General features: G+C 41.5%; 1 protein-coding gene across 1 annotated transcript in view; it reads right to left on the reverse strand.

The window, feature by feature from the left end:
- LAPTM4B (lysosomal protein transmembrane 4 beta) overlaps nt 1-13,738 on the reverse strand; it is a 56,914-nt gene extending 43,176 nt beyond the window's left edge. The window contains exon 1 of the mRNA XM_036875664.2: nt 13,418-13,738. Within this exon, the coding sequence (XP_036731559.1) occupies nt 13,418-13,516 (99 nt within the window). The 5' untranslated portion in view covers nt 13,517-13,738. The remainder of the gene's footprint in view (nt 1-13,417) is intronic.
- Between the last annotated feature and the right edge of the window lie 12,181 nt (nt 13,739-25,919).

Below are 25,919 nucleotides of genomic sequence, written 5' to 3' on the forward strand. Positions count from 1 at the left end.
CTGTAGCTATTCACCAGAGAGAGAAGTGAAATTCATAAAACAGCATCTTTACTAATGAAAGAAGACAGTAGCAAACCTAACCAGAATAGGAATTTTGCATTCTTCAAAAAGTGTTATTGTACTATAGAGTTAAATTTTTCTAACAAAATAGCAACACATTCAATAAACCTAAAAACAGAAACAAAATTCAAAATTAAAGATCGAAAACATACACTAGACTTGAAATAGAGTTTGCAATTCTAGAACAAAAGGCTGCTAAGGTATAACCTGATAGCTAACTTTTTACACAGTCTTAATTGTCAAATTAAAATAAAATACCATGATATAATATAATCTAACCCCTGTCTTAAATGTTTTGTAATCATAACACTGAACTGCTGAATAATACTTTCTCCTTTCCATTCATAAAGTGCACAACATAAATGCTCATCACTATGAATCTAGGTAGTGGAACATTCTTGAAGGTGATGTCAATATCTGATATTGTTACTCTTAGGTGAAAGAAAACAGTACCAGATTATTTCAAAAGTAGCCTCTGAAGATCATTGTTCTTAGCTATTCTCCAAGTAAACTAATGAGATCTAGTAAATTATTACCTATTATTTACATAAATAACAAATATCTTTAAAATTTTATTCTTGTTTGCATACTTACTTTAGAGTAAATATTAAGATTATCTAAGATGCTCCCACTTAATTTCTAAACTGCTGGTAGGGAGAAAAACAGGTAAAGAAATTATTCTCAGTTAACAACAAAAGAATCAAAGAAAGCACCCATTGTCTTTACTAACTTCAATTTTTAAACGTTTTCACAAAAGCTTTATAGTATTTCTGTTATTAAAGTTTGTTCTTTATAGGTATACTTTGACTTGTATAACCATGCCTTCCTTCAATTACTTGTTCTATTCAATACCATTTGAAGGAATAAAAGCTAATAGCCAAAGTTTTAACTACACAAGCAAAATTCTAGGAAAAGGAATTTAGCATCAGAAATGTGTAAGTCCACCAAACCACTGCTACCAAATGTGTGGTCTGCAGACCAGTAGCTTCAGCATCACCCATGGCTTATTACTAATGTAAAATCTTCCCTAGATCTAATGAATCAGAAATCAATGTCAGTAAGACTGACAACTGACCTCTCTGCAGGAAAGGAGAGACCAAAGACAGGGGAAGGGGAGGGTCAGTGTGTTCAGAAACAGTAACTCAATCTTGGACTGAAATATCTTTAAAGCACGAGAGCCCAACAAAGATGTTTTCCAAGTACACCTGTCAGAGTTTGACACCAACAGATCCTCACTAACAAAAATTTTAAGTATGTATTTCAGACAAAGGATAGTAATCCTAGACAGCAAAGAAAATGATGGATCATGTACTTTACACATTTTGGGTATTAAAATACCCATTTTTTAAATAAAAACCGTAGAAGGCCAAAAAAAAAAAAGATGGACAAAGAGAGATGTAAATATGTGGGTAATTCTAAATAAACACTGATTATACAGATCAATGCCTTAGGAAGCTTTTTAAAAAAAGACACTAAAATACAAGAAATGGCTCGAGTTAAATGACTTGTTCAAAGGAGGGGCAAAGATATTAACTCTAGATTGTGGTATGTTAAGTATACATGTTTAAAATTTCTTGAGTGAACTACTAAAATAATAGAAATAGAATATAACTTACAAAATAACAGATAGAAAAAAATGTGTAAGAAAGAACAGTCAATATATATGAAAGGTGACAACAAAGGGCAGAAAAAGTAAAACAAGTCCTAATATACTAATCACTGTTAATGTTAAGTGGACTAATTTCTCCAGTTAAAGACAAAGATGGTCGGTCTCTTCAAAACTGCCACTTTCATCCCCAAATCTTCCTATGTGCCATATCAAAGGGCCACACATTCTCTTCTGTAGTATTTATCACAATTATGTTTCAATATCTGTTTGTATGGTTACTAATTAATATATATTAATTGCTGATTAATATTTATTTCCTCTAGTAGACCACAGATTCCATGTTGGCAAGGACTCGGTCTATTTTGAATCACCAGTAGTCTATTTCTTTATTACCAGCACCTGGCATAGTTCCTGACACAGAGGAAGGTCTCCAAATAAAAAAATCTATTAAAGGAGGAGGAATGAAGGAGGGAAGGAGGGAAGAAAGAAACTGGATAAGCATCAATGTACCTTCTAGGCTTAAATTGTCTAGTTATTTTCTTTTGAGTTGGGAAGACATCAACAAAGTGCTATTCAAGAAGCAAACCCCTCTCTCTTTAAGCATAAGGTGGAAGAAGACATACTACCCTGGTCTGGAGACTTGATCTTTTTAGCCCTGAATGTTATCTCTTCTGTGAAGTAGGATTCACCAGGCTGTCTTCAAGAGAAGCTATTAAGTACTTAGATCACTTGACAATCATAATTTAGTGTCCTCTAAAGGAAAAGAATATAAAGGCCTAAGGTGAGGAGTAATCATCTCAATGATGATTGTATTTCTCCATTTAATATTAATAAACTGGCATTCTAGTTTTATGTGTCAGTCTACTATGAGTTCAGTCAGTGTGAATCAGCCACTTAAATTTAGAGTGTTGACAAGATCCGATCTTGGGTCCAAGAAGGTTGAAGGCTCACTAAGGATGGGCCAAACTCTGATGCATGCCATCTGGCCTTACCTAAGTGACCCCCTAAATGCTTCTTTCCTTCTAACCCATAGCACCTCCAGTCTTGCAACCCTCAGGCCCTCCACTGTTAGTCAACACGGATTTCAGTACCTACTATGTGCCAAGTGTTACTGCTTCACCATCTCTGCGCCATGGAACCAACTCTCCACCTACTTTTAGCAGCTCAAGGCTAACAAAAGGAAGAACCTCAAGCTTATTTTTACTAATAACTTGAAATGATTATTTACCTCAAGCATTTTTTGGCCTCCACATATTTCCTTGAGAAATAAATTTTCCCTTGGAAGCTGCCACTGCAAAAAAGCTACTCTAAACCTTTATAAGTTTGTTAAGAGAAATTGAGTTAAGTGTGAAGTTGGTATAATTTTTATTTTATTTCTAGTAAAACGGCTTATCCAGTTTATAGCTCTTCAAAAACTCTTACCAAGACTCCAAAAGAGCCAAGGGAGGTGGGAGAAAGAGGAGAAAGCAGTGGAGGACACTGCTAGGGCTAATACATTATTTCCACTAGTGCCCCTTTATGAACAATATATCTGCCCCAAAGCAGGTGGGTTGGGAGGGGAGAATTGTGCTACTTCTTTCATGGTGAAGATTCAAAGTAGGCAAAACAAATAGATTATATGTTCACACATACACTCATCATAGTGCAAAACTCATGTTAACCACTTTCATACTTGATGCTTTGTTAAGTTTCATATATTTAAAAAAGGTACAGGAGAGAGTGATATCAATAAAATAGCTTGGATGGCCATCTTTAATATATTTTGAGCCAGCGTATCTTTAAAATGTTATGATGAATGCAGCAAAAGCTGAAAAACATATTAAATACTACTGAAATCTACATCAGCCAGTATTTCATACAACTGCCCTTAATTAGTTTGGGATGGTTCAACCATTGTGAAAAGCAATATGGAGGTAAAACTAAAAGTAGAAATACCACTTGACCCAGGAATTCCACTCCTAGGAATTTACCCAAAGAAAACAACTTCTCAGAATCGAAAAGACATATGCATGCCTATGTTTATTGCAGCACTACTTACAATAGCCAAGAAATGGAAGCAACCTAAGTGTCCAACAGTAGATGAATGGATAAAGAAGAGGTAGTACATATACACAATGGAATATTATTCAGCCCCAAGAAGAAAACAAATCCTACCATTTGCAACAACACAGATGGAGCTAGAGGGTATTATGCTCTGTGAAATAAGTCAGGCAGAAAAAGACAAATAGCAAAAGATTTCCCTCATTTGTGGAGTACAACAATGAAACAAAACTGAAGGAACAAAACAGCAGCAGACTCACAGACTCCAAGAAGGGACTAGTGGTTACCAAAGGGAAGGGGTGGGGGAAGGCGGGTGGGGAGGGAGGGAGAAGAGGATTGTAGGGTATCATGATTAGTGCACATGGTGTGTGTGGGGTGACGGAGAAGACAGTGTAGCACAGAGAAGACAAGTAGGGACTCTGTGGCATCTTACTACACTGATGGACAGTGACTGCAATGGGGTATGGGGGGGACTCAATATAAGGGTGAATGTAGTAACCACATTGTTTTTCTTGTGAAACCTTCATAAGAGTGTGTATCAATGATACCTTAATTTAAAAAAATGAAAAAAAATTAGTTTGGGGTGGTGGGGAGGAAGCACTTGTCTTTTAAAAAGGGGGCTCATTGGAGATTTCTCAAAATCCTGTTTCCTTCACTATCCAAATCTATTTAACCCCTGAATTCATATGGAGAAAGTCTGAGAGCAAAACAGACTTCTATGATTCACTAACTGATTAAAATTCCCATTCATATTATTCACACCATTAGCAAGTGAGAGCCTTGTGCTGGTGAGATCTGCCATCTTCTATATCTCCTATCTGGAGTACTATAACACATCTGGTTGTTCAGCCATCTAAAACAGTCTCCTATTTTAAAATCTTTGTTAAGTACTGAATACTAAAAGCAGCAAGAGAAAAACAACCTATTATATGAAAGGGAACCCCCATAAGACTATCAGCAGATATTTCAGCAGAAATTTTGTAAGCCAGAGGGAGTGGCATGATATATGTAAAGTGGTGAAAGATAAAAAACTTCCACCCAAGAAGATTCACACACACACACACACACACACACACACACACACACACACACAATGGACTATTATTCAGCAACAACATGGATAGACCTGAAGGGCATTATACTAAATGATATAAAGCTATCATTCAGAATTGAAGGATAAGAGTTTTCCAGATAAGCAAAAGCCAAAGGAATTCATCACCACTAAACTGTCCTTAGAAGAAATGTTAGTGACTCCTTTAAACTGAGAGGAAAGGGTGCTAATTAGTAACAAGAAAACATATAAAAGAATAAATTTCACTGGGAAGGTAAATACATAGCAAAGGTAGTGCATTGATCATTTTAAAAACTAGTACAAAGGTTAAAAGACAATAGTAGTAAATAAACTATGATTATAATAATCAGTTAAGGAATACATACACAAGATAAAAAGATGTAAAATGCACCATATAACATGGGGCAAGGGTAGTAAAAATGTTGAGCTCAAGAATAGGATCAAACTTAAGTTGTGATCAACTTGAATTGGACTGTTGTAAGTTGTTGCATGTAAGCCTCATGGTAAATGCAAAACAAAAACCTACAGTAAGTATACAAAAGATGAAAAGAAAGGAATGTAATTTAACCAGTAAAGAAAGTCATCAAACCACAAAAGAAGAAAGCAAGGGAAGAAGGAACAGAGATGAACTTCAAAAACAACCAGTAAAAAAATTAACAGAAAGGCAACGAGTACATACCTATCAGCAATTACTTAAATGTAAATGGACTAAAATCTCCAATCAAAAAACACAGAGTGGGTGAATGGATTAAAAAAACTACCCATCTGTATGCTGCCTACAAGAGACTCACTTCAGATATAAGGACATAGACAGACTCTAAGTGAAGGGATGGACAAAGTTATTCTATGCAAATGGAAACCAAAAGAAAGCTAGAGTAGCCATCACACAAAACAGACTTTAAAAGGAAGACTACAACAAGAGATGAGTGTTACAGAATGATAAAGGAATCGATCCAGTAAGAGGATATAACGTCTGTAAATATTTATGTACCCCACATAGCAGCACCTAAATATATAAAGCAAGTATTACCAGATCTAAAGGGAGAAACAGCAATACAGTAATAGTAGGGGACTTTTATACCTTCCCTACATCACAGATAGGTCATCCAGAAAGAAAATCAATAAAGGAACAATGGCCTTAAAGGATTTGTTGAACCAGATGGACTTAACAGATACACACAGAACATTCTATCCAAAAGCAACAGTACACATATTTTCTTAAGTGCACATGGAACATTTTCCAGGACAGATCAAATGTTAGGCCACAAAACAAGTCTTAATAAATTTAAGAGGACTTAAATTATATCAAGCATCTTGTCTGACCACAATGGCAGGAAACTAGAAATTAATTACACAAAACTGGAAAATTCACACTATGTGGAGATTAAACAACATGCTACTGAACAACCAAAGGGTCAAAGAAATCAAGAGAAATACAAAATACCTTGAGACAAATGAAAATGGAAATATGACATACCAAAATTTGTGGGATGCAGCAAAAGCAGTTGTAAGGGAAGTTCACAGTAATGAATATATTTTGTATTTGTATGATAAATACATACAAGTAAATAAATACAAATGGACATGATATTGAACCATTAACATAATGAAAGGCAACCTACTGAATGGGAGAAAGTATTTGCAAATCATGTATCTGGTAAAAGGCTAATATCCAAAATATATAAAGAATTCATACAAGTCAATACCAGAAAAACAAGCAATCTAATTAAAAATGCACAGAGGATCTGAATAGACATTTTTCCAAAGAAGATATAAAGTTGGCCAGCAGGTACATCAAACAATGTCCAACATCAATAATCATCAGAAATGCAAATCAAAACCAAAGTGAGATTCCATCTGAAACCTGCTGGAATGGTTACTATCAAAACAACAAAAAATTACAAGTAGTAGCAAGGATATGGAGAAAGAGAACCCCCATATACTGTTAGTGGGAATGTAAAATGGTGCAGTCATTATGGAAAACAGTATGGTGGTTCCTCAAAAAATTTTTTAAAAACTACCATATGATCCATTAATTCCACTTTTGTTATATAACCAAAGAAGATGAAAACACTAACTCAAAAAGATATATGCACTCTGATGTTCACTGCAAGCATTCTTTACAAAAGCCAAGATATGGAAACAACCTAAGTGTCCATAACATAAAGAAATTGTTATACTGTTATACAAACACACACACACACACACACACACACACGGACTATTATTCAGCAACAACATGGATGGACCTGAAGGGCATTATACTAAGTGAAATAAGAGAAAGATAAATACTGTATGATCTCTCTTCTGTTTGAAATCTAAAATTAAAAAAAAAAAAATCAAGGCCCCAGATCAAGAGAACAGATTAGTGGTTGCCAGAGATGAGAACAGAATGGTGGGTGAAGGGGATCAAAAGGTCAAAAGAAAAAAATTAATGAATATGGCACATTACTAAGCAACAAAATAATCAAAAGACACAAACAGAAACAAAACAAAAAAGTCTTCCACTGGAATAAAATGTTTTCACACTATCACCCCTATTGGTGATTCCTCAATGCTTCCCCACTGCCTACAGATAAAAGCCAAACTCTTTAGCCTGGTATTTTAATCTTTTACAATCTAATATAGTAGGGTAAACACTAGGCAATGAGGATTACATAAATCCTATGCATTAGACCATATTCTGCCCTGGACTTACAGACTAAGTCATAGAATCTGAAAGCAGGAAAGAAACTATTAATCTTCAATGGGCATATAACCACCTATTGTGCCTGACTTCAGGCTGCTTTGAGGTCTAAATAAGAACAAATGTGAAAGCCCACTGAAGACTATCAACCACTCTACAAATAGAAAATGCTGGCTTTACTATCCAGTATTGCCACCCAGACAAAAATCAATAGTTATGCACCAGAATTTCTCGGCATACAAACCCATCCGGCTTGGGGTACACAAGCAAGCTGTGACCTGCAAGGTGAACTAGCTGATTATTAGAAAGGCCAAATCATAAAGCCAAGAGACCAGCTACTCGGACCTCTTTTATCCTTTATAATCTGATATACGGCCAACTACCCCATGAGTACTGTCTGGCTCAAAGAGGCATTCAGTATATATTTGCTGAAGACTAAGTTCCTGAAATACACTTGGATGATGACAAAAGGATGATATATACAAAGGGGGACTCATCCTAGGTGTTAATTTCAGATGCTTCTAACCAGAAGTACCCCTTTTAAAAACACATTAAGGAAATCATGTGGTAAAACAACAAATTACAAAGGAAAAAGTATGTTTCACGGTATCAGGAGAAGTTAGGTCCTGATGGTAAAATATATTCCATATAAAATAGGGGCTGCAGCCTGTTGAAAAGAAAATACAGGCCGAACACAGGTTCCCTTCTCCAAGGCCAACTCACCAAATCAGGATTTAATGCCCAACATAATCATAGTTTCAGCCTCTCCCAGGAGTGGAATTTTAAACCAATCAATTTGGACCTTGTAGTTAGGTAATCAGTACAGCCCCCTGTTCCTCCTAAAGGAGTTATAACTTGAAACAATCCCTAATCTCTTCTTTTGCTAGTAATTTATGCCCCACCCTCAGGTCTATAAAAACCTTCCATTTTGTACCACTCCTTGGAGCATCTCTCTTCTTGCTAGATGGGAGGCTGCCTGATACATGAATCACTTAATAAAACCAATTAGATCTTCAAGTTTACTTGACTGAGTTTTGTTTTTTATGAGCCTAAAGAGTATTAAGTTGGCAATGTTTTATCTTCATTCTCCCTCTCCTCCTCTCAGTAACACTCTCAGACTCTCTGGGAAAATTACTCAGCTCTTTGCTCTCAACCCGATGTTTGAGGAAAATTAATCCCACCTACAGTTCACATCCCTCCTAGTCAATAATTCAAGGACAGGAGAATATCCCAGAGCTAAATTCATTAGTATATTCTAGTCACAGAACCCTGGCCTATGTGCTGCAGGGGTGGACAGATAAATTTGTCTAGTCAGAATGTCAGGACTTAGGGCTTAAGTACTGGCTTGTACTATGGCAGCATGTTTCCAAAAGGAGGATAACCTGAAAGGGAAGGGGACGGCAGTGAGGGGAAAAGAGATGTGGCCAAAACCGCTGTGCTTAACTGTTTAAGCCAATTTAAGTTAGGTTGAAATATACAGACCTCCCTGGGATAGTGGGCCAAAGATTTCAGGAGCAGCACAAATTCACGTTTGTGTTTAAGAAACAAACTGTAAAGTGGTTGGTAGTTTTCACTGGACTTTCATATTTGTTCTTATTTAGACCTCAAAGGATCCCTGGGGTCAGGGACAATAGGTGGTGATAAGCCCATTTAAGATTAATAGTTTCTTTCCAGCTGTCAGGCTCTTTTTGTGCTTGGGAAGTGCATCTTTAATAGTTTGAAAGAAATAGATTATTGATGGCAAGACAACCAGCAGTGAGACCAGATATGAGACTTATGCAATAGTCAAGTGAGTGCTAATCAGAGCCTGAATGAGGGAAATGGTAACAAGAATAAGGACAGAACGGAATAAGGAGGTTATCAGGAGGTAGAGCAAAAAAATCAACAGGACATGGAAATGGAACAAGGGAAGATATTTAGGTGGCAAGAGGAATGTGGCACCTAGCTGAGAAGTCTATATAGATGGTAAGAGACTAGAGTATAGGCAAGTTTGGGGAGGAAGTTAAAGGATTCAGGTTTACAACACCAAGTTTTGCTGGAGAGAGAGGAAACCCTAGAAGATTGCATAGCGAACTGTTTCAAGTATTTCTTTCCTATCATGATCTCTCTAAAATCCAGGACAAGTCAGTCTTCATTCTCTGCAAAGATGGCTAAGCATCATACTTGTCTTTCTAAAAATGTTTGTACTTATTAAAGGCTATGAGATAATTCAACTTCTTTTGGGTTAAGCGATTAAACTTTTTAAAATAAAGACACAAACATCTACCTCACATCATAACACAAAAATTAATTTGAGATGGATCACAGATGCAAACATAAAAGCTAAAGCTATAAAGCCTCCAAAGAAAATAGAAGAGAATATCTTTACAATGTTGGGGTAGACATAGATTTCTTAGAATATAAAATACTAACAATAAAAGAAAAATATTGACAAACTGGACTTAATCAAAATTTAAAACTTCTGTTCATCAAAATATACCATTAAGAAAATTAGACAAGCCACCCACTGGGGAAAATATTCAGAAAATATATACTGAACAAAGGACTGGTACCCCAAATATACAGAGTTCTTACAAATCAATAGGAAAAAAAGATAAAACCCAATTTTAAAATGTGCAGTAACTAGCACATCGCAAAGGATGATATACAATTGGTCAATAAGCAAAGATGAAATGTTCCACATCACTAATCAGAAGGAAATGCAAACAAAAGCCACCAAGAGCTATCACTACAGAACCAAAAGAATGGCTAAAATTAAAAAGACCAACCACATCAAATACGAAAAAGGGCATGAGACCAACCACAACTTCATACATTGCTGGTTCAAGTGCAAAATGGCAGAATGAATTTGGAAAACTGGTGGGCAGTTTCTTATGAAGTTTAACATACATCTACCCAATGACCAGCAATTCCAATCCTAGGTATTTACTCAAAAGAAATAAAACTGTATGTCCACAAAATGTCTTGTACAAGAATGTTCAGAGGAGCTTTATCCGTAATAGCCTCAAACTGGAATTGACCCAAATAGCCATTGTCTGGCAAATGAAGAAATAAATTGTGGTATATTCATGCAATAAAACAATACACAGCAATAAAAAGGAAAAAGCTATTGATATGTTCTAACAATATGAATGAATCTAAAAGATGTGTTGCTAAGTGAAAGAAACCCAATACAGAAGAAGAGAAACAGCATAGTTCCATTGATATTGAGAGGTAAAACTCACGGGGTACGGGTTGTGTACGGCAGGGATTAACCAAGAAGACACACAAGGGAACTTTCTAGGGTTCTGGAAATGTTTTCTAGGGGTGTGGGTTACATAAGTAGTATGAATTTGCCAATTCAATAACCTGTACATTTAATCCCTGTGAATTTCACCATATGTAAACTATGCCTTAATAGAAGGGAAAAACAAAACAAAAAATGATCTGTACTACAAATATCTGAAATCAACATGCTTTACTACTGTTAATTCAGTATCTGTACTGTTAGACTGAAGGAAACATGTACTATTCCACAGCAAAAATAATACACACAAACCTTTAAGACAGTGCAAAAAGGACTTAAACATCACTCGGATCACAAACTAACCATGGAACCTTATTATAAATCACCTAAGCGCTCTAGCTTAGTTTCAGTTTTCTCACCTATAAAATGGGAATAAGAAAATCTACCTAACCAGGAATACATAAAAAGTAAGTTTATGCAAGGCATCTACTACAGTACCTGGCACACAGGACCTTAGTGATTTGTACTGGTAGGAAACAACAATTAGTAAAGGCATAAAAAATTTCCGCTTCACCTATGTGGCGTAACAGGCAGTTATTTAGTAACTTAAGGAAGAGCCCTTCTAGTGGAGCTTATTTGAATATCTACCGAAAACCCTACCTGCTTTCATGAAAACTCCCCCCTTTCTGATAACTGATCCCACTCCATCCAGATGGCTGGTGGGGTGCAAGGGGAAGGGGAAGGAAGAAGAGGTGTCTTGTTTTTCAGTGACCCCACTCCCTCATCCTAAAAATGCTCAGGTAAATCAAAGTTTGGGTGACCAAATTATATTCAAAGGTATGAGGAAAACTCACTGTTTAAAATATATATATATATACTAAGCTGTTTTATAAAATGCAAATGATTTCTATAAAGATTATCAGTACTTAAGCCAGGCTTTTTCCATTTATTAGCTTTACCTAAAGCAGCATTCTTCTATCTGCTAGAAAGCTTTCTAATTATCTTCAAAAGGCCGTATTTCCAAATGCAAAAACATGCACACCAATAACTACTTTCAACAAAGAGCATCCTCAAACAGTAGACAAAGTAGACTCTCCTTTTATCACACCAATTGTCTGGTTGGAATACAGCCAACAACAGGGCTCCAGTAGATTTATCTTTCCAGCAGATCATGTAGTACATTTGCCTAATGCAGTGCCCTAGATCTTACAAATCACATCCACTGATGCACTTGCAAGTCTGCAGATTTGAACATTTTCAAGGAGGACACAAAGCCATTTGTATAAAACCGTCTGTCTTGATCTTCCGTAAGAAGCACTATTTTGACCACCTACTATCCTTTCGCTGTAATTTCAAGTTTCTGTAAAGGACTTCTTGGCTTTTAGCAAAGTGAGGGTTGAGCCAAGAGGCCAATCTTCTATCTGCATTCACACTGCACAAGAACCCACACATACCGGAGATCTGTTTGAAAGCTTTTAAGGCCAAAAATTTCTGTTGTGTGGCCTGTGATAGGCACTGACTAAAGGAAACTTTATACATAGCACAGAGAACACCACATGCCTGGGGCGAAAACATTTTGCTTAAAATGGCACAACACAATTCGACATCAAGTCCATTATTATATCAAAAAATGGAATGAGAACCAAAACAAAAATTGATGATCAAGGTAAAATTAATTCTCACAAAAAAGTTGTACATGCCATCTTAGTGCCATTTTAAAGTATTTTTGCTCATGATGCGGTGGTACTGGCTGCCAAGTGGATCGGGGCAACTCTCCATCACCACACAACGGCATCGGGCTCTGTAACGGTGCGGTCTAGGGGTGCCGACAATCAAAAGGACGGAGTAGGCACATGGAAACACTCCATCGGGTTTCCTCACTGCCCCTGATAATCATTGCTCCCCTTACAAATGAGATCTCAAAAGCACCAACCTCAAAAAAAAAAAAAATTCAGATCTGCCTTCGGTGTCTCCTAAGAAAGGTACAGGGATCACCTGTCAATGGGCAGGAAAGTAAGTGGGTGTAAAATGGCTTCCCCGGGCCGACTGAAATGCAGTAAATCACAAGGAAATTCCGTCCTACAGTAACGGTTTCACAAAAAACATGTGAGGAGAACATTCGGAATGTGACATGACCCCCCAGCCATTTCAACTCGGGATCCGAACGTGCGCAGAGGCCGGGTCTGCAGGGGGAGGAGACGCCGGCAGGGAGAATGGGCGCGCGGGTGTGCAACGCTGACCACACGGTGGCCGAACGGGCCCGTCACCCCCTGCCGCCGCCGGGACCCAACAAAACACAAAGCCAACCGGGGGTCGTAAGAAAGAAAGGGAAACACGTGACCCGCAGATAGGCTCGGAGTTCCCGGGCACCGGGCGCACTTTCCCGGGAACCCGCCGAGGCCGCAGCGCGCTCGCTCCACGCGCACCCCGCCCGAAATGCCCCGAACTCCGGGCCCTGAGCGGACCCACGCCACGGCTTGGCCCCGCCGAGGGATCGCAGACGGGCTCACCCAGAATATTAAGTTTCTAATAATATAACTTTAGGCGGATTAGCGCCGGCGTCTCCCCACCCCAAGGCCGAACCGGGAGCCAACTTGTGGGGTGAAAAGCCAAGCGGGGGGGCCGGACCGGAGTCCCGGGTCCGGGTGCCGGAGGGCTCGAGGCGCCGACGCCCCCTCCCCGCAGGTGCGCCCCCGGCGCGTCGCCGCGGCCCGCCGCGCTCACCAGGTACCAGACACCCAGCAGGATGGTGCCAGTGCGGACATGGCAGCACAGGCAGCAGCTGTTGGAGTAGAACCGCGTCCAAGGTGCGACCATCTTCATCGCTCGGTCGGCGGGCGCAGTGGCGCGAGCGCGCGCCCAAGTTTGCAGGAGCGTCGGCTGCGTTGCTCCGGGCTGGCCGCGCGGCTGCTGCGGGCTCCTCCGCCGCTCTCGCTCCGGCGACCGACTCCGCTCGCCGCTGGCCCGCCGGCCCTCGCTCCGCACCTCAGCTCCGAGAGGCTGCCGCGGCCGGTCCCTGAGCTCGGAAGACGGCGGGCGGAGGAGGAGCAGGAGGAGGCGGGGCGACCTCGGGCCACGTGACCAGCGCCCGGTCTGTGACGTCACCGCGGGCTGCAGCCGGCTGCGGGCGCCTCCAACCCCGGTAAATAACTAAATCAGCTTGCACAGTTGTCGGGTCCCAGAGTCGGCCTGCAGTGCAGTTCCGGGCCTTCCCACCCTCATCTGGTCATTTGTGTAACTGTACCACAGGTTTGAGATTCTTTTACAGTGTAATTGGTTGTGTTTTTTTCCTCTTCCCCTTCTACCTCGCCAGTAATCTGCGGACGCAACGCTATCACTGTTGTTATCTTGCAAACAGGAGGAGGGAAAACTGTATGGAAAACTGTGTGATTCCGGTCTACTGCAGTACTTTGAACTGCTGCTGAAGCCGCCAAGAGCAATTTGCTTCTGCTTCCCAGCTCAATTATTTTGGTAGTGATCTTTTCCCAGAAAATGAGATGTGTGTCAAGGACATCCTCGACTGTGCTTCGGATAGCATTTTTAATCATGACTGCAGCTCTAAAGAAACAATCATCAAGCCAGTTACTGTCGCAAGATTTCTGCCAAGACACAACATAGAGCGTTAAGAGATACTGAAAGAACTCTCGTTTGGGATTATTTCCTCCCATCTGTTGTTTGTCTGGAAGTGTCCTTGTCCTGGGTTAGCCTCTAATCACTGCTTAAGCCAAGCATCTCAGACAAGTTAGATTATTAGCACTTGTTAAAGTTTCATTTAACACTTGGAGCAAGAGAAAAACTAGTTTGATTTAAATTTCTTAAAGACAGGTTACATAGGAAGGCAGAGAAATGTTAGATAAGGCTGTTTAAATGCAGGACTGGTTAGTTTTAGAAGGCTGTAAAGCTAACACCTTCTTGCTATGTAGCTTAAATCTGGTCCAAAGGGACCTAATAGTCATCCCCAGAGATGTCAGGTGTGGGCCCTTAATCAGAAATAAGTACCGTCTTTGTGGGAGTTAATCAGAAATACTGAACAAGAAAGCTCAGTTTTTGTTTTTTCACTACAGAGTTCTGCTTTCTTCTTTCACAATAGAGATAGTTTCCTCTCTGGGATCTTCCACTTAATATTTTATTATGCCCAGAGCTGTTTTTTAACCAACTTTAGGACAAGCCTTAGTACTCCAAGAAAGAATGGAGATAGAGAGTCCGGAGGGGGAGTGCTACTTGCTGCACTCAGACTCCCAGCAAGTGCCCACAGTTACCTCCTGCTTTGCCCTCCCCACCAGAATTTCAGATTCATGGGACAAAGCTTACTATTCAAGACCCAGATACACAGTGCCAAATTGCTCTAGATCAGAAGAGAAGGAGTGGAGGAAATCTGGTTAGAGAAAGGAGGTACGGAGAGAGAAACAGTTTACCTGCAAGAGAAGCTTATTAAATAAAACTTAATGTCAGAGTCTTTGGAGTTGTATTTATCTGGATGCAAAAGAATATGGGGATCAGCTGCAAAAAAAAGAACAGAGGCTTAGCTGGGTTACTCGTTTCAGCAACATACGTAACTGTAATGCCGATTGCAGTAGTACAGTTACTTAGACAAGTCACCTTGTTTTCCTGCCCAGGAGTCTCCAGTTCTGTGGCCGCTCTTGTTCCTTTTCTGCAAGAGCAAAGGACAACAGCTTCTTTGACCTTGGGCGGATTGCCCTGTAATTCACTCATCCCTCTTCTCTCCTTCTTCGCTCTCCATGGTGACTTCATTACTAAATTTCAAACCCTTACTACCTTTAGGACTTCAGGACTTGCAATTTCTTTGTCACCATGTCCTTTCCCTGTCTTATTTGTGCTCCAACTTTTCTCTTCCTGTAACCTCCCCTGGCCTCCACCTTCCAAGTTCAGGTATTTTCAAATGAACTGGGGGAAATTTTTCTTTCTGCTAAAGTCACTCTCCTTCCTTTTTCAATCTATCTGTTAGAGATCCAAATTATCCAATGTTAATTTGAGTTAATTATACAGTGTTAATTGTGTGTAACACATAAAGACATGAAAGCTATAAAGAGTAGAACATTCTGTTTCTGCTTTCAAAGTTCATCATCTAGTCCAGTGCATGAGTCACTATGATGTTAGTCAGAATGTGTGTGGAGTGTCCTCACGTCAAAACAAAATGCAGTGGGAAGGCAGATGGGGATGAAAACTGGGGCATCAGTGCTTCAGTTGGGCCTTGTAAACAGTGAATAGAACAGAGCAGAAACGTAGACATAGGTGAAGAAAGAGATACTTAATCTGGGAGTTGCATAGGGCCAGAGAGTCCTTTGGAGTGGGGAAGACCTCACTTGGCTACCTCCATGACCTGGGCAAGGCCTGTCCCAGAGGAAACCTCAGGATCCCTCTCAAATGCTGAGAAACTCAAAGAGCTACTGTGTAGCTCTCCTGGGAATTAAAACAGGCAGGCAGTGCTTTCCCTAGATGTGCTGCAAAAGGAATCCATGTGCCTATGCCAGATGGTGCTGTTGAATGCCTTCCTCAGCAATGACAGTACCACTCTTTCCTAAGTAATAAAAATAAAACCTTACAGGTCTCTCCATGCATTCTCCAGATAAACCAGGGACCCATTCATTCATGCATGCATTTGGTGATCAGAAGCTTATTGAGTACCCCCGTGGAGCTGAGCATGGCTGCCACCACAGACAGCATGAGGTGGTCTCTATAAGGAGCTCACAGTTTAATGAAGGAAACAGAAAATAGCATAACAGTAAGATAACTGCTGTGATATGTTTAGCACAAGGTGCTGTGAGAGCCACATGTCTCAGCTATGGGAAGATCCTGGAAGTGGCCTCTAAGGTCACACCTGGTGTTGGCCAGGAAGAGACAGCAGGACATGCAAGAGCCCAGCACCTGGGAAGCTCACCAGTTTATAAACAGCAAGTAGGGCAATAGCTGAGAGTTAACATTTGAAGAGCAGGGTTGCAGAATAGAGAGACAGGGGGCCAAGGAAGTTTTAGGGTTGTCAGTGTAGGTGGGGGAGGTAACAGAAGATGAAAAGCTTTTCATGTCATGCTGCACTGAGAAGTCTGGGGAGGATTTTCTGAAGAAAATGGGGAACTTCTGAACTACAGAGGGTTTCATAAATATGGAACCCACATGTGACTGGATGCTCAATTAACATCACAAGCTTAAGGTACATAGGCAGGACTGGCTACATAATTTGTGCGGCCCAGTGCAAAAGTGAGAATGTTGGACCTCTTGTTTATAAAATATGAAGACTTTCAAGATGGAAACAATAAACCGAGTATGGGCCCTTCTAAGCACATGATCCATGAAGCTGGTCCTGGAGATAGGCCCCATATCTCCCTTGGAAATAAAAAATAAACAAAACATACAAACAGTGAAAGCAGTCTCTTGTTTCTGTCAGATAACAGAACACTGCTTCATGGAACCTGTGATAAATGCCAATTTTATAGGAGTGTGTGGAAGAAAATAAGTAGTATGCCAGTTGATTCATTACAGAATCTGGATCTTGTCCCAGTCAGGGGTCAGGGCTGTGAAGGTCAGCACATGGAGCTGGCTCTGGCCCTGAATGGCAGCCAAGGTGGAAGTCAAAAATCATGATTGATACGCTCTCAGAGAGCCATGTAGTTAATCATATATTTATCAAAAGCACTCATTTGGGGTTTGGTCAGGTTTTGGACTGTGGGTTACAAGAAAGAATATATAAAACACAATCCTGCCTCCGAGAAATGTGTGAAATAATGAGAGAGGCAAAGATAGGCAGAAGGAGTCATTAGTGGTAAGGAGTGTGGCTAACAGTAAAGCAATGGTTTCTGATTAATAGTGGCATTAATATGGCACTCTGTACGGTTTACCAATGTTTAAAGATTTGGAATGCAATCAAATACATCTGAATCAGTCAGAGTCCCATCAGAAAAATAGAAACCATTCTATTTTACACAAAGGGAATATAATACAGGGAATTGGTTGTTGTAGTTAAATATTTCACAAGTGCCATCTTGACCCAGTTTTCTAGTCACAGCTAAAAACACTCAATTCCTCTTTCCAGGCAGTTTGCTAAGCCGCACCCTAACTATGTCCTTTAGGAGGTAGTCACCTAGTGCAAAGCTCACGGGGCCCTGCTTGGCCACACAGGGAACAGTAAGTAATGAAGAATTCTGCCTTTCATCTAGTGTCATTGTGTGGTGTCCCACCATCAAAGGAAACCTTAAATCTTAACACCAGAGTTGCACACAGATGAGAAGTCAGACAAGAGATAGAGAACCAGTCCAGATGCTGACAGAAGGAAGAAGGCACCTAGGGCTGAGACGGGAATGACAAGGGCAAACTGACAGAGAAGCCAGAGCTGTTGTTCCACACGCTGCCTCTGCTGGAAATGCCTCCCAAAGCAGAGAGAGAAGAGGAGAAATGCCTTGGCCTCTACCCTCATCCAGGCTTCTACCAGTGCTTTCCACTGGCTAACCCAGCTGATAAGAGGCCTAGTAGACATATTTCCCTCCCATACAAAAATAGCAAAGAGAAATTTTAAAAAGTAAATAAAATAAAACATCAGGGAGGATCCCCCCACTCATCACAGCATTACTCACAGTGGGAGCAATCCAAGAGTTCATTGACAAATGGATGGACAGATGACAGGCGGTGTGTATGTACACCATGTGGATAAAGTGAAGGTTCCCGTGGCCGGGATTCTCACCTGGCCCTGGTTGGTTAGCTCACTACACACGTGTGGGCAATGCATTGTTATTGACTCTATATAAAGAGCCCTACCCAGTGCTCTGGGCAACACGGTGTCACGGCTGCAAGGCTGCAGGAGAGCAGAGCAGAGGCTGGAGTGGTGGCAGCGCCAAGGACAGAGACTGAGATGGCTGCGTGGGTAGAGAGTTCCAGGGGACAGCTATGTGGGCCAAGAGGCTCAGAGGATGGCAGTGTGGGCAGAGGCCCAGAGGCAGAGACCGGCTTGTTGCATGAAGACTCACTCAGAGTGGACGGGATTTTAGTGAATGACCTGCCACCATGGAAATAAAGTTGGGTATAACACTTTCACCCCAAGAATGTTCTACTGTCATTTATTTGGTCACCCTGAATCCATAGTGAACTTGCCCAGGGCTGAAACCCATTGGCAAGACACACCAGAATATCATTCAGCCCTAAAAAGGAAAGGAAACTGTCACTAGAATGTCACATGAAACTAGAATGTCTGAAATTTGGTGGAATAGTTTCTGTTCCTAGAGAGTTAAAAAAATATATTTACACCCCAACTTTGAAAAACCTTTGATGATATTGCTCTAGCTTTTTTCAAGTTTCTTAATTTGTTTCCTTCACAAATCAGGAGAATCAATTCGTGTAATTGTACTGATCAAGATATTCACAGTGTTTGGCATACCCAAGGATTTCTCTCAAGTGTTTTATGTTTATGAGACCTATGTTTCTTATGACTCACATCAGCACTTTAATTTTCCATTTTCCACCCATGGTTGGTTATAAATTAATAAGGACTCAAATGCAATAAAATATTTAAATGCTTGTACAAATAGTTCCTTTAGAGGGCAATTCTACTGAAATTGGCAACACCAGCAGGTGAGATCACAGAATTGTTTGTCAGCTGAGAGATAAAGTTCGAACTCAGCAGAAGAAACGTTGCCTAAGAGAGTGTGGTAGTAGATTGTATTAGTACCTGCTCCCAATCTGATTCCCTCTCCGTGGTGTTCCTCCCACCGGGAAGATTAGACATCCCCACCCACTTGAACTCAGGAGTCCCCATGTAACCTGCTTTGGCTAATAATATGGATAGAAGCAATGCGGGTGGAAGTTTGAGGAGTCAGAATAATGGTTAGCAGGCTTTTTCCTCCTCTGCCTGGGAACAGGCCCCCTGACAGGTAGGCCTGCTCCATCAACAGTCCCAGAGTAAAGACAGCAGGGATCAGAGCCACAGCCAGAGCATTTTGGACACAAAGCTTGGGCAAGAAATGGCCTGTAGGTTTGTTGGTCAGCACAGAGTGCCCTGACCTTTCCTGATGATACGGGTTATCAGTCGTGCCACACATGAATGTGGGTGGCCACACAAGCAGAACTTTAAAAAGTAGGGGACTGTGCCAAAAGGTGGCACCTATAGCCAAGGCACCAGAACGTTGGCGGAGAGGCCTCTGCAGGGTTTGAGACAAACAGAAAGGCTGCACAGAGGAGGCGGAGCCTAATAGGAGCGGTCCACGGAAAGGAGCCAGGACGCTTCAGCTCTTCTCTGTCCTGTTTTAATGTTGGACTATGTGTTTTCAAATACCTGTTAATTAAAAGGTCAATGGGAGGAAAAATAAGGAGATGAAATGTTAAGTTTGTATTCTTAAAATGATTCCAGTAAACTGAAAATTAGTCACAGTAACACAATAAACAATTTTTGTATCCATCACTATGATTTTATCACATCCTAAGGCTTTGCTGTCTTTGCTTCCTGTTTTTTTCCTAAAGAAATAAAACATGACAGATACAATATGTTCAAGCATCCTGAATACTGCCAATCCTCTTCACCTCCTTTAAAAGTCCACATTTACAACTCAGTAAATTAGTCCTTGAAAAAGGCTAGAAACCATCAAAATACAAATCCACCTTGAAAAAATATATACCTTTGTGATGGAAAAATTGGGAAGCATACTTTAAGAAAAAGAAACATAATGCATTATATCTAGGTATAAATACCAGTCATTAAAAATACCAAGCAGTCAGAGGAAGAAACTGAGAGCAAGACAATATTTAATGGGTGCATTACTGTTTTACCCAGTTATGCTTGTGCAGAATTGGGAAACAATATTATCCTAGCTCTTAAGGATTTAACAGAATTGTGACATTTCAGAGGTGGCAAGAGTTTGCAGCAAACTTGAATCAGTGTCTTTATTTTACATCTGAGTAACTGAGGCCAGGGAGGCACAGCAACTTGCCTAAAGTCACACATAATTTGTATCAGAGCTAAAACTTTGTCCCCATGTATCATTACCTTCCAGAACTAGTAGGGACAGAGACAGAGAGGGGAAGGCCAGCCCTTGGTCAGTGTGAAGCACATGGCAGCTTTAGGAGGTGTGAGGAAAGATGCCTGAGGTGCAGGGACAGGGAAGCGCAAGGCAAGCAGGGACTTGTGTGGACAGGACTCATCTCCTTCCACTGGAACCTGGGGGCCTCAGGAAGTCAGGAAACACCTAGAAAGGCCCCCCAAGTGTGGTTATCTGAAGGCAAATGCTGCTTGTGAGGTTCACCTGACAACCAGGAGCTTCCTTTAGGACTTAGTAAGTAAGACCTGTAGTGAAACTGCATGCTGGGGGCCTCAGGGTTCTGCAGTGCAGCTGCGAGGTGCAGAGGATGTTGCTGCATCTCCCCTCTTCCTCACTGACTGAATCATCCCTGGGCAGTGCTGTTGGTATGCTTTATTTCTGTTTTAATTGTCTGGGGGAGGTTTTCTGTCCTTTGTTTTTTTTTCAAACATTGATTCATTTATCTTTTGCTATGGTTTAAATAATACTCAGAAACAAAGAATGTATTTAAATTTTGTTTCCTTCTTGCAATGAGGGATTTAGATTAAGCAAATACCCAGGAAGTTTTCGCAAGGGAATTTTAATTCAGTGAGTCAACCATTTTAGATTAATGAAGCAATCCCTCTCAACCTATGCCAAGTCCCTTGCCACAGAGAGGATTTAACACATTTCCAAGATGTGCTTGAGAAAAGACTGAGGGCACTTTGTTTATGGAAATGTTTGGCAGCTTCTCCTGTTTTCCCCCTGGGGAAAGAAATTCCACTTTAAAAATGAATTTCACTCATACTCATGATTCTGAACTGATACAAATAAATGATTTAATAAATACATAAATGGGGGAGAGGAGATAAATCCCCTGGTGCAGAAAACTCGCAAGTGATTTACGTTGATACTTTGCCTGCAAAGAGACAGATCATCACTCCCGATTCCTCAGGTGTGGGCTACATATGGTGACTTCCTTCCAAAAAGCAGAAATTAGAAAGTGGGGGGAAAGAGTCATTTGGAGAAACCTGACACACATGACCTCAGCCAGGTGATCAAGGTCAAAATCATCAGTGAGCAGTCACGCTGATGGTATGTACCTTCGATGTAAGGTAATGAACACATAGGGCACTTTACCTGCTTGGTCTTCCTCCCCCAAACCCATAACCCTGGTCTCATCATGAGAATAATCAACAAATGCCAACTGAGATACATTTTACAAAATATCTGACCAGTGCTCCTCAAAATTGTTGAGGTCTCAAAAACGAGGAAAATGAGAAACTGTCACAGCCACGAGGAGCCAAAGGAGATAATAACGAGTCAATGCAGTATGCGATCCTGGATGGGATCTTGGAACAGAAAAAGGACATTAAAGAAAATCTAAGGACGTCTGAATAAAGCGTGTGCTTTAGTTAATAATGTATCACTGTCGGCTCATTAATTGTGAAACTTGTACCACACTGATGTATGATGTTAATAGTAGGGGAAAGTGAGGGGGGGGTGTTTGGGAACTCTCAATATTATAATCATTTTTCTATATATCTAAACCGTTTTAAAAAATAAAGTTGATTAAAAAAAGACAAAAAGTGAACTGTCCTGTAAGGAGGAAAGGGGAAAGTTATTTTCCTGATGCTTCCAAACTCCATATGTCTGGAGGGAACAGAGCAGGTCTGGATTCTGTTCAGAGCAGGGGGTTGGTCCTTCCTAACTGGGCTGCCCGCAGCCCTGGCCCCACTGAGAGCTTCCTTGCCCTGTGGTCACAGATACCTCAGAGGAACAGCTCCCTCATCCTCTGGATGCAGCTTCTCCACTAAAACCCCAGGAATCTCCAGATACGCAGCACGGGTGTGTGGGGTGGTGGGTGGGGCTCCCGAGCTAGGCCGTGGGTCTCTGAGGGCACCCGGGTCTGCTCAGCAGCCCAGGTAGACAGAGATGGGTTGACAGAGGGTTGCGGTTGGGCCAGAAGAACAGTGGCTCTAGCAGGAGGGGGTCCCCACAAGACAGTGCTCCCATTATCAAACTGAAGGCCAGGAGGAGAGCTGGGAGATGAGGGAAAATGGCAAGTTCGAGGGTCTCGGGGCAGCTGGGTGGGGATTGCTGTGAGGGAAGGCCAACCTGGAAGCAGCTCCTGAGGTGGACATGGAGGAGTGGGTCCCTGGGAAGAACAAGGGACTGAGAGAGGGAGATGTGGGTCCACATGGACACAGGAGGTCATCTAGGATGATGGCAAGCGGGCTAGATGGGGAGGCTGCCAGCCCGGTGCTGGTGCCTTCCAGTTCACGTGGGGAGATGCCTGGAGCCTGGTGGACACAGGCTGCCCTGTCCTGGGTGAGGTACTCTCCTCACCTGGGCAAGCCAGGGCTGAAGTCCAGCCCATACTCCACTGGAAGAGCCATGCCCTGGTGTGGGCCATGTTCACCCGGAGGAAAAGGCAGCTGTAGCGGCAGCTGTGGGCAGGGGCCCATGGTGAGGCAGGCACAAGGGCCAGTGGGCTGGCATGAGCTTCAAAGGAGGGGTCTCTTTACAAGAAGGCAGAGGCGAAAGAGTCTGGAGTGGCATAAGGGACAAAGGAGAATGCCACTTGCCTTCCTGCAGAGAAGACACAAGACTCTTCTTGTAAAAAATAACAATAATAATGACCAACACATACAGAGCTTACTGTATTCTGGGCACCCTGCAGAGCACTTTCCCTGCAAAACTCATTTCATCCTCACAACAAACTTATGAGGTAGCTACAACTGCTAGCCCAGCTCCACATTGAGGAAACTGAGGCACAGAGATTAGGTACTTGCTCCAGCTCACATTAGCAATGGTTCTGGGAAATCAGAGTTTGTGTTCTTAACCATGACACTAAAATTGAGGTCTATTTTCCTTCAAAAATAGCTCACAAAACTAGTTTTATATCCTCTAGATGGACAAATATTAATTTAAGTTTAAATCAGCTCTAGTTTGAAAATTCATATGGGAATCCAAAGCTAAACTTTATTTTTTTCAAGACGGAGAAGGTATCCCTTGACTCTGTTTTTCTCCCCTCCAGCTTGGCTCACATCGCCCTTTGCCTCCTCCCCACCTTCTCGCCTCCTTCCACAGCTCTGCTGCAGGGCTCAGAGTGCAGCCTGCTCTAACTTTTTCTGCATCTTGCCTTCCTTATGGAATTAGCCCCCACAGCTAGCCTGTAGTATTCTCTAACTGATTTTGCATGATGTAGAAGTTTGTTCCTGGGTCCTTCCTTCCTGTAACTGTTAAACACGTGAGTGCTCTGCATGTGGGTTTGTGGAGGAGCAGACAGCAAAGCCAAGCTGGAATTCCAGCTGTAGCACTTGGCTCCGGAACCTCAGACCAGGCAGGCATTCGACAAGCAGTCACTGAGTATTCAGCACGTGCGAGGGGCTCTACTGAGTATGGACTAAGTAGGAATTCACCACGTCCACTTCCCTTCCCTCCGCGCACACGAATAGACTGTATTTCCCAGGTTACCTTGCACTTAAATGAAGCCATGTGTCTGAGTTGGGGCATGAATTACGGGTCAAAGTGATGTATGCTTCTTCTAGGTCCAGTCCATAAACACCCCCCATACAAGCCTCCACTTTCTCTCCTCTCTGACTCCCCAAACTTTTAAGTTTAGAAATTCCTGCTAATGGAATGTAGTAGGGTTTAGACAGATACTTGGTGATTTGTGTGTTTAATTCTGATTTCAAAATACTAAAACTGGGAGGTGATCTATTGAGTAGTTGTTGCTGAGATAATTAAAACTGAATTGGCACTTTTATACTGAATTCCCTCCAAAACTCATTTTTAGAGTTTGTTTGGTCAACTGAGGGATGATTGAAATAAAATTCTTAAATATCACTGGTCTCCTATTAAATAAGCGACCCCTTCCAATATCTATTCCATTTCTAGCAACATGATTCCAAAGCAGTTTATTTTGAAGTCTTAGTCCAATCTTATTTCAAATATTTTTTCTGTGTTGTAGATAATATACTTAGTTACTTGACAGTAAACCATTGCTATCCCCATAAAATATTTTGCTGCATGGCAGCACCTCCTAGATGTGTGGCCTTATGCTATATTTTTGTCCTGTGCTATGATTCTTAGATCAATTATTACAGTTATTGTTGCGAGCCGCTTGCTTGGGTGAAATAGGAATGAACAAAAAACACAGACAACAGTGGATTGTCTGTCTGTCTTTGTTGTCTGTGTTTTTTGTTCATTCCTATTTACACCCTAGCGATCAGTTAGCACATGTGCCTGTGACCCCAGCTACTCGAGAGGCTGGGGCAGGAGGATTGCTACAGTTACTTTTCTTTTGGATTCCAGGGAACATATAAAATTTGTAATAAAAGTAATAATTAAAAATTGTTCATCTTATTATGGCTTCCCTCAAGAAATCCAAGTAACTCCAGGGCAGTGCTTTAATGAGAGCCGGACAAACAGCAGCTGAAGCCAGACAGAATTCCGAAGGGCTTGCAAGCTTATGTATCCACATCTGTCTTATTTAAAAGACAGCCCATCATTGTGGTACTAGAACAAGATGCCAGAATTCTCCTGTGCTTCATTCAATTCTCATTTCTGGCCATGAACAGGTCAAATGATATCAACCCTCAAATGAGAATAACTGTAACAAGAATAATAATAGAGGCTTGTAATAAGATTGTTTGCATCCAAAGCAAAAGGTAACTTTTTTTTTTGAGAAAAGGGATTTTTTGGACGTTGAGCATCACAATTTTCCCCCCCTGGAATTCGGTGGCCCTGTAGTTCTAGCCTGCTCAGCCTTCTGTTCACGAAGGGTGCCATGGTATGATTTCTGAGTGAGGGAGCTCTGTCTGAGCAATAGTGGACAAGTGGTGTTTGTCTCATTGTGAAGTAACCTGGATTGTTCTCTGCATCCTTTGTCCCTACCACCATGACTCTCCCCTGGGGCCCTGCTGCAGCTGAAGGGTGACCAACTGTCCCTGTTTGCCTGAGACTGAGGATGGAGTTTGTGGGGTGGAGGGGGAGCTTCCCAGAATGCAGAACTTCCAGTGCTAAGACCAGGAAAGTCCCGGCAAATTCGGACAGATCAGTGGCCCCAAGCAGCCTCCCTCCTGGTGTGCCTGTGTTCCTCTAGGGTCCCCTTTGATCTGTTCCCCACAGAGCAGCCTGACCGATCAGGCAAATCTGCCCTGGTCACTCCCATGCTGGGAGACCTCTGATGGCTACCAGCATCATTAAAGTAAAGCCATTACCAA

The sequence above is a fragment of the Manis pentadactyla genome, chromosome 3 (genome assembly GCF_030020395.1).
Source record: "Manis pentadactyla isolate mManPen7 chromosome 3, mManPen7.hap1, whole genome shotgun sequence".
Lineage (NCBI taxonomy): Eukaryota > Metazoa > Chordata > Mammalia > Pholidota > Manidae > Manis > Manis pentadactyla.